This window comes from Euprymna scolopes, chromosome 33 (genome assembly GCF_053919585.1).
Source record: "Euprymna scolopes isolate OS-2025 chromosome 33, ASM5391958v1, whole genome shotgun sequence".
In the NCBI taxonomy this organism is placed as follows: Eukaryota; Metazoa; Mollusca; class Cephalopoda; order Sepiida; family Sepiolidae; genus Euprymna; species Euprymna scolopes.
This window is the reverse complement of record NC_136514.1, coordinates 58517388-58527387: the sequence shown is the minus strand read 5'-3', so window position 1 is coordinate 58527387 and position 10000 is coordinate 58517388. Positions and strand designations below refer to the sequence as shown.

The 10000-nt window shown below is 30.7% G+C and overlaps 1 protein-coding gene and 1 long non-coding RNA gene across 7 annotated transcripts in view; one reads left to right on the top strand and one right to left on the bottom strand.

Moving 5' to 3' along the window:
- Positions 1 to 10000, bottom strand: part of LOC145258242 (uncharacterized) — a 63577-nt gene that overhangs the window by 48293 nt on the left and 5284 nt on the right. For 3 of the 6 annotated variants that reach the window (XM_080116210.1, XM_080116211.1, XM_080116212.1), the window contains exon 2: positions 7126 to 7296. The exons of the other annotated variants lie outside the window; for them this stretch is intronic. In XM_080116210.1, coding sequence (XP_079972336.1) covers positions 7126 to 7296 — 171 coding nt within the window. The remainder of the gene's footprint in view (positions 1 to 7125; positions 7297 to 10000) is intronic. 6 annotated transcript variants of the gene reach the window in all.
- LOC145258243 (uncharacterized) overlaps positions 5450 to 10000 on the top strand; it is a 272195-nt gene continuing 267644 nt past the window's right edge. Inside the window, exon 1 of the long non-coding RNA XR_013864082.1 lies at positions 5450 to 5560. This is a non-coding gene — a long non-coding RNA (uncharacterized LOC145258243). The remainder of the gene's footprint in view (positions 5561 to 10000) is intronic.

The window sequence follows — 10000 nt, the reverse complement described above, 5'->3', positions numbered from 1 at the left end:
TTTGTTTTTACATAAACGTTTAGGTGTCGCTACACAATCATAAGTATGCTTCAGCCAATTAGTTCTAGATAACTAGAGACTTTATAAGGCGATGTTGCTTTTCAAAAGTTCAGTTCTTAAAGGATGGATCTTTTGGAAAAGCAACGATTTCTGATGAAGTTATTAGTTATCTATAATTAGTTGACAAACACATATTCATCCTTGTGTAGCGATACCTAAATGATGATATAAAAACAAATAAAAAAGATCAGAAAATCATCGGTACCATCGGTTTCCAATACTAACAAAGGAGACTTATAATTTGTTTCCTTTACAGGACTCTCTTCAGCCTCTTTCATAAAGAATTATAGCCTATTCCTATTCCATGAACAGAGGCTGACAATGCCCGGTAAAGCAATTACAGTCTCTTTCACGAGTCTGAAGAATGTCCAGTTCAGGTGACTAATTATAGCCGCTTTCATGAACAGAGGCTTAAGAATGCCCGGTAAAGGGAACCAATTATAGCCTCTTTCATGAACCAATTATAGGCAAAGGGAACCAATTATAGCCTCTTTCATAAGTCGAGGTTAAAGAATGTCTCTTTAAGGGGACTAATTATAAGTCCCCATGGTTTGGATTTTGGAACCAGCGACGCTTTAATCTTCTGTAATCAATATATATATATATATATATATATATATATATATATATATATATATATATATATAAGTTTGCGTATATATATATATGTATATAAGTATATATATGCATATATATATATATATATATATATATATATATATATATATATATATATATATATATATATATATATAGATAGATAGATAGATAGATAGATAGCGGGAATAACTGTGTTCTGCCTATCAGTATAAACAACATTAATTCACGTCGTTTGATTTTTGACACAAATTCCTTGCCGTTTTGGTTCGGTTCTCATAAGATACTTGTTTCTCCTCCAAGAGAAATTCTTTCACATTTGGAAACGTTTATGTCGCGTTTAACTGTGGTTTCATTCTAAGAAACTCTTTTTCGAGAACAGATGGTCTTTGATTTGTTATTTTTTCTCTTTTTTTTTTATTCATTTTTTTTTTCTCTTAACTTGTTGCTTTTTATGAAAACACAACAACGTTGATTTGCCCGACGTAACAGGAACAAAAATTTAAAAAACACACAAGAAATGTGATTCTCATTATTTTGCTATATTGTTTTTAGCCACTTGCAATAAGTGACGTTATAGCTTGTCTAATGTGATTTCCTTAAAAATGAATAATAATTTCGAGAACTCAATGAATTAAGGTATCCCCTTTTTTAAATACGAATAAGTAGTTATGGTATGAATTTATTTAGACATGTAGTTTAGCTTATATATATATATATATATATATATATATATATATATATATATATATATATATATATATGAGTAGTTATGTTGTGAATTTTTCTAGACACCTAGTTTAGCTTTTATATGTATAAAATATTTTTTTACAAAAATAAAAAAAATGTAAAACAAATGTTAAAAATGAAAACGAAAACATATATTGGTGCTTGTCCAGAATTTTCCGTCTATTAAAGAACAAAAATAAAGAAAAATGTGTATGATACGTGTACCTGTGACGGAAAGACAATATCGTATTCCAAAAATCACGTAAATTGATAAAGTTTTAATTTTTTAGATAAGCAAAATCAAATTTTATGGGTAACTGAGAAATCGGCTGTCTTGCGACGCCATCTTAAAAAAGTTTACAAAAATAAGGGAGATGATTCAAATTTGCTAAATGTTTTGTAATGCCTACGAATTCTCATTAATCACTTTAAAATGATTTATATATATGTATATATATATATATATATATATATATATATATATATATATAATTATTTGATCAATTTTACATGATTTGTGGAGTATGATATTTTTTTCAGCCATCAAAATCATACACATTTTACTTTATTTTTATTTTTTTGGATTTGGGGGTATTCTGGTGAAGCATCTATTCGTTTACAATTCAGAAAATGAAACTTATATCTAACTCAATGTTTGTATGTCTGTCTATTTCTCATGCCGAATTAGGAATAATATCTCGGATATTTCTGATTCGTCTTAAGTTTTGCCATCACTATAACAGCAGAATGGTGGTTTTTTTTTTTTTCATTTAAAACAAATTACTTAAAATTCTTGAAAGGATAATTCACAATTTGCATTTTTTAAAAGTACTGTTTTCATTTTAGACGTTATTCTCGCAACATTTCGGCCGATGTAACCGGCTACGTTATGTAAAACTTCAAAAATTAAATCATACCCTTATATTAACTATCCAGAAAACATTTCCTACAGAACTTTTATGGAAGTCCTTTTAGGTTTTGTTAAATAAAGTGATGTACAGACACAAAAACTTTGGGCTAAATATAGATCTCTTAGGCAGAAATAAATATACGTTTTTTTTTTGTTTTGTGGGTGTTGAATTTTAAAAATGAAAAAAGTGCTTTATATTCAAACAACTAGAAAAAACAAACAAACAAAGGTGTTAGGTTAGTTTTTGTTCTCAGTATAAACGAAACAATAACAAAAAAGAACAATAACAAAAAAAGTGATTATGTTATGTAAATTATCTGCATGCATCGGGCTATTATCCCCATCTTTGTTATTGCCATTTTCAGAACGCTTCGGTCGTTGTACTCTTCGGCTTTCTTTCATTGCCTTGGACCTACTTGATAATCTTGTTTCTGACTTTCGAACTGAACCTTTTATGTAACCACTCGATATACTGTTTTCATGTCGCATGCCACATCTTTTTTAACCCATTAAGTCCCACTATCTTATGAATAAGATACCATTTTTTTTATCTATCAGATGATATATAATATTACTGCTTACGGCATAATGACTCTGAAGAAAGGATAAAATTTATTTATATATATTAACTTCTTCCCGAGAGTTGTTGAAACCGCCTTAAAAATTCTTATGAAATTTGCAAAAATTTTATGCTTTCGCTAATGTACGAGTATGAACGTTTATTAATGAGTCTTGCAATAGTAAGAAACCAACTTCTTGCCAAAAATCCAATGTAACTCCTTGTGTGATCTGCTTTACTCCTTGTCATAATGTGTACATGTTATCTTGAATGTAAAACCGCATGATTTCTATTAAAATATATCCTATGTACCCTGTGTTCTATTTATAGTAGAGTCAATATTTTGCTATATAAAAAAACAAAAAATTTTCCTTTCAATTTTTGTATTCTAATTCACTTTTAGTTATTACTAGGACTACGACAACAGAATATCCTTTTCATTGTTTTGACTCTCCAGTATATATCCAACGCAATTAGATACAGTTAATCAACCGAAAACCACATCACTCTATATAAAAGCATATAAGATATCAACGGATACACACTCGAGAGTCAAAACAATGAAAAGAATATGCTGTTGTACGAGCCCTAGTTATTACACAAAGTTTTATCTCACTAGTAAAAAGAAATAAAAATAAAAATAATCAAATAAAATAAAATAATGATACCCTGGGACTTAATACGTTAAGTTTCTTCACGCGATATTACACATACGATTTGACCGAAACTTTATAAAAATGACAAGAAAGTGAATGAAAACAGCCCGAAACACGTACATAATGTAAACATGTTACATTCAAACATCGTTAAAAAATAACAAATGAAATTTAAAAAATGGCACACACGTAATAACAAGATGGCACACACGGATGAGTCCGAAACAGAACAATTAATACTAAGAGAGATCGTAGAAAAAAGCGATGCAACTAACTTGACCGCCTGGGACGGTCTTCTACACGCATGCTGTTTGGAGTAAAGGGGGGAAAAAGGGGGTAATAGTAGTAGTTATATGTTTTTTTAATAGTCCAACATAGAGGAGTGGGAGGACGTAATACGAGAGTGTATATTGTTTTTGTTTTAGTAAAGAAACTTGTTACACAGACTTCTGTAGAAAACAGATTTTTTTTTCGCCTTTTCTATGGATCTTTATCTACAGAATTAAAAAAAAAAAAAAAAAAAAAGAGAGACACTACAGGAGAAAGGGTGCGTTTTATTTAAAGATCGTGCACACAGCTTTTCAGATTAGAAGAGTCACATGATCAAAGAATCACAGACTTTTTTTTTTTTTTTTTTGTAATCAGAGAGGAAGAATAGTGCAGTCAAGAGTTAGACGCCATAAATCGGTTGTCTTCTGCCGATAGGTGGCGTTGAATCTTATTCCAGTCGGTCCTCCATATTTACACCATCACAGTATATCAGCTTCGGAAGCATAGGGACATGTTCTTTTTTTTTTTCGTTAATATACTTGGACAGATAATAAATTGTAGATATATATATATTTTAATTTAAGGTTTTATTGTTTTTAACACTATTAGATAAAGATTTACACTTTAACATTGGAATTTAAGAACCAAAGTAAGTAATTAACATGTTTTATTGTACTCTTTTATGAAAGGCATTATATATATATATAGAGAGAGAGAGAGAGTAGATTCTAAACATTGGAACCGTATTAATCATATATTCAAATATTCGAATTCAGTTCTAGAAATAAATATTCAATATTCAACAACGCCCGTTTTATGTAAGCGCGTTTCTGAAAATCAGCTTTATTATCTAAATTACATTTAAGTAAATTTTTCAAAAATTAGAAGATTTTATTCGCCAACATATCAAATTTGATCATTTACAACCCCGAGTAATAATATAAAGCATATAGATATACAAGCTATAATTGGATGGATGGTTTAATTGATTAATTTCACAAGAACTGTTTTAGTTTAACTATATATATATATATATATATATATATATATATATATATATATATATATATATATATATATCTGTGTGTGAATTGTTTATATAATGAAAAATTAATATATAAAGCGTAAAAATAATATCAGAAAAGAGTAAATTATATATAAAATCTGTTAAGAATGAATTGAAGCATAAATGTTTAATAATCAGTTTAAAAGCTTAATATTATTGTTTTTTTCATGTATAGTTCTTGCATCATTGAAATGGAAAATTTAAAGAAGTTAATTTTAGTGAAAAGCATTTTCTTCGTTGATTCTATTTACTGAATACATCCATATTAGTTTCATTTTTTTTTTTTTTTTTTTTTTGTTGATGTTTTTAAATCGTTACATTTTTTGGAAGACATTTTTTTTTCACATTTAAAAGGAATTTAATTTACCCGGCACGTCTTCAGGAGGGAACTCCTTATAAAATGCATTAATAAAATTTGTACAGCGTTTTATTTTCTTAAATAAGCATCTATAATAAAAGTGTAGAATAGTTAACAGTCGAGAAAATGACAAATAACTTCTACTAAACTGTATAACTTAATTATCCACCGATCTGTATACGTTTAATTGGCTGAAACTGTTTTTACGCATTTTTAAAATCTGTCTTTGTGACACATGAAAAGGATTAAGATGGCCGCCGATATTCCCATTCAGGTTAAAATATAGTAGAAAAATACATTCTACTACTAACCCTGAGTCCAGAATGTTGTCAATGGCTTAAGGGATACTAGTAAGGTTAGTCTCTTTTTTTTACTATCTTTTCAGGCATTACCCTCAACAGTTAAGCAACGTTTTGGTGGCCATTTTTGTATATTTGTCGAGAAACCAGCTATTGTGTAAATAAAATTACGAAACAAAATATCTTACAAACAGTTCCAGCACGTAGAAAATATACAAGTTGGTAGATGATTAAATTTTACTATATAAATTATTTATTGTTTTTTTTCTTTTAAGTTTCTCGTATGTTAACTATTTTGCACTTTACCACATTGATTTTCATTTAACATAAAGGAGTTTTGTGCAAAACTATTCATTGAGCAGATCCACGTTTTAGACATTAGATAATTTTTGTCAAGTGATATATTTGGCGTTATATTGCGATATTATTATTATTATTATTATTATTATTATTATTATTATTATTATTATTATTATTATTATTTTAAATTTGAAACACTTTTATAAATATTCAATTCATATACTTCTAAAATTATTTTTTATTTATTAACACTTGGATCACTTATTATATTGTGATTATTATGATCGAAGTTGTATTTTGAGAAATTATATATATATGGTAAACGTTATTGTTGGCAACATAAAAGATTTTAAAAGGAAATATATTTGATTAATTAGTCCGAAACAATTGATTTTACCTATTCACGTGTAAGCTATTTCCGTTAAAAACAATTTAATATTCAGTACTAAATATAAGGATGCGAAGTTAGAATTATCTCTGCATTTGTCGTCGGCCATGTTTTTTTCTTCCTCCTAACGAATCATATCAGTAAGTTTACATGTTTATATTTTCTAATAAATATTGAATTGTTTTGTCACGCATGAGTAGGTAAAATAAATTATTTGGGATTAGAAAATCTTTTATGAAAACAAAACGATCAAAACCAATAGGATCTTTTCAAATGAGAAAGTCAGCTAAAGTATATCGTACACATTAAGCGCCTCGTCTTAAGATTTCTTACAGAAATTGCCCTATCCTTCACGGATATAACACACACACACACACACACACACACACACACACGTACATATATATGCATATATATATGTGTATGCATATATATTGAATATTCTGTCAATATTGTGTTTCTCTGTATTTTTGTGTGCACAACATCTTATATAAATATATATTCTATGAATATTATATACGTATATTATGTACACATACTTTAAGCATATACACATACGCACACACGCATACATACACACACAGACACACATATATATATATTGTTTATAACTGTTTGTTTATAACTATTTGTCTATTTTATCTATTTTGTCTATAACTAGTCAATCTGCTGAAAATTAACAAAAATATTATATTATTTAATAAATCGCTTTTTTTTTACGTAAAAGATGTTTTAAGCATGATATTTTTGTAGGATTTATCTTCCCTCCTGTAGAGACTAAAATAGATAATATCAACTTGTAACTCAAAGTAGATTTAATCGTGCCAGGTAAAAAAGTAAAGAATTGATGTATTTTTTTTTTTATTATTGCTTCCATGGGACCAATTTACTGTGAAGGCGTTATTTTCTATGTCAGACCTCCTGCTAACTTACCGGGGCAGATCGGACAACAACTGCCTTCAACTGCCACTGCATCCAGACAGTTCGGCTCTGGACAGACCTCATCTTTGCAGGTCGCCTCTCCATTAGAGCACTGACAGACTCTACAGACCTCTGGGTGCCATATCTCACCCTCTGCGTAGACTCTGTCGTCGTACGTACAGCCTGAAGAGAACAAACCGGCGCGTCACTGATATTGCTGATAAAGTATATATATTATAATATATATATATATATATATATATATATGTATATTGGCCGCAAGAAGCGCGCTAACTGCGTTGTCGAACCAATGTTCTGAACGCTGGCGATAATTCCTACGCGATCATAAATTGGGAATAACTCTGAAGTGGCCATTGTTTAAATGAATGCATATCCTATGCGAATAACAATTAAGGCCATGCATTCTCTTATGCGACTGTAAAATCACACACATCTCCTGCGCGTCCACGCATTTATTTGTACTTTCTGCGCAATGCGACGTTTTCTGTTAATCTCTCTGTGTGTAAAACAAAACAACAACAAAAAAGCTTACATTGACATATAACATAGGCAAGATCACAAAAAATATAAAGACAAATATATATAAAGAGCGATGGATAGAAAAATAGATAGATAGAGAGAGATAGATAGATAGATAGATAGAGAGAGAGAGAGAGAGAGAGAGAGAGAGAGAGAGAGAGAGAGAGGGGACTTTCAATAAGTAAAACGAAACTGAATAGTTTTTGAATACAGCTCAAAACTATAGATATAAAAACAGTCACCGTCTCTTTATTATACGACCAAAAGAAAGTATGATCACGGAAGTTAAGCAACGTTAAGCTAGCTTAGTACTTAGATGGGTGACTGCATAATAATACCAGTATTTATTTACTTCCTTACCAGGAGGTTAGACACAAGGGCAAGTGTGGGGCAAGTGTGAGTTAAATGAAAGTGTTTTTTTTGTGTGTGTAAAAGGAACTCCACACCTAGATTTTCAGTCCGTGTCATTAACCACTTAGCCACCTTACCAGTGGATGTTCGTCTATTGCCACGGCGAAAACCATCTGATAATCATGGGGGGGGGGAGATGATGGACGACACGCGTTGAATTATGAAGCAAGATTTGTGCAATCCTTAACAACTTCTCTCCTGAGTCGGCACTGCTTGATTCTAGCGGCAAGGAGAAGTCCAGGACGATTGGAAACAATCCCGAGATAAGCGAAGAACACATACAGCGCTTAGTATTCCTAAATGGTTACTTATTTTAGTACTGACCAAGCTAATCGATGTTTAACTTCGGTAATCTAATGTGAACCGATGTGGCAACGTGATCATGCCGTATATCGCCAGCTATGGATTAAATAGTAGCGTTGACTAGACTCCAAAGCCTTGGTTGTGTAATTAGTCTTAGAGGAAGAAATAAATATTTCAACATTGTTTCTAGTCAGTCGTCTCGTCTCTGATTCCAAGCATTGCCGGCAAAGGAGAGATGCGTTTGGAGATTGCGCAACTTTTGCTCCACTATATTACTAGGTATTCTTACAGTCTGAGACTGAAATGAATAAAAAATATTTCAAGATAAACGAAAATATTTTTTTTAATAATTGCGACATTAAATAAGGTTTCTATTTTTTTTATTTTATTTTAGTTTAGGTTACTGAGAAATAATTGAAGAAAGATGTACGAGAAGAAAGATTGAATAACTATTTTCTGTTTTCTTAAAAATATCTTATGTCCTGTCGCTCTGAGACACACCACTTAACCCCCCTCCGCTATTAATTACGAGCTACACGCCTATGTAATACTTTTCAAATGTAAGATTCCTCCTTCCCACACCATCACGCCGTCCTGAAAAATTCTGCCGAGTCAACAATAACCAACTTTTCTTTTCTGCTGAGATAAACACTTTTCTCGTCTAGAGTTTTTTCTTGCTCCCCCCTCTCTCTTTCCACTCCTCCACCTCTCAGCTTCCTTTGAAAACATTTTTGCGTCTCTGCATCTCCGATTTCGTCATCACTTTTTTAAAACTTTCCTTTCCTTTCTTTTTCTTGTATGAGAACCGTAATCTAACGAGGGCCCACCGATTCCCAGAAAAAAAATCATTCCCGGCCATAATCTTCACCTCTTTCCACGTCCCTCCTTTCTATATATATTTTTTTTCTTTTTCCTTCTTGAGGTTTGGGTTTTATGTGTCCACCATTCACCAATGGTTACTAAGTATGTAAGAGAAAAAAAAAAGCCTTCAGTCAGCAAAAAGGGATTACACAAAAGGATACTTTGCACCTAGTTAGGGTAAAATGAAATTATCGTCTGCCCTTCTTCGTTATCATATTCGCCCATTTTTTTTTTTTTTTTTTTTTTTCATGGCTAAGTGACAAAATTTGCTGTCGCGGCAGTTTTTTTTATGAATGCCAGATGTGGACCCCGAGATATTATTATTATTATTATTATTATTATTATTATTATTATTATTATTATATAAAATTGAAATACAGTTATCCATGTACCTTGGCTATTACAGTTTCAAAATATATGTGTGGTTACAGAAATCTACTCCAAAAATTCCACGAGTTTGAGAACAAATAAATATAAACAGCATTTTATATATTTATCGTCATGATATTTAGATTGTCTTTAGAATTACAGAGGATAAATTAAGACATGTTTCTCTCACACACACACACACACACACACACACACACACACACACACACACATGTATTCATGTCTGTTGTGTGTGTGTATATATGTGAATGTGTGTGAAAACGATTTAGTGATGGGTGACTATGTTTTTTCGTTATTTTTTACCGGGTTAGTTTTGAAATCGGATGTTTAATCTGCAGAAATAACATTTTTCGACTTCTTTCTGCACTGTTTTCCTTACCCC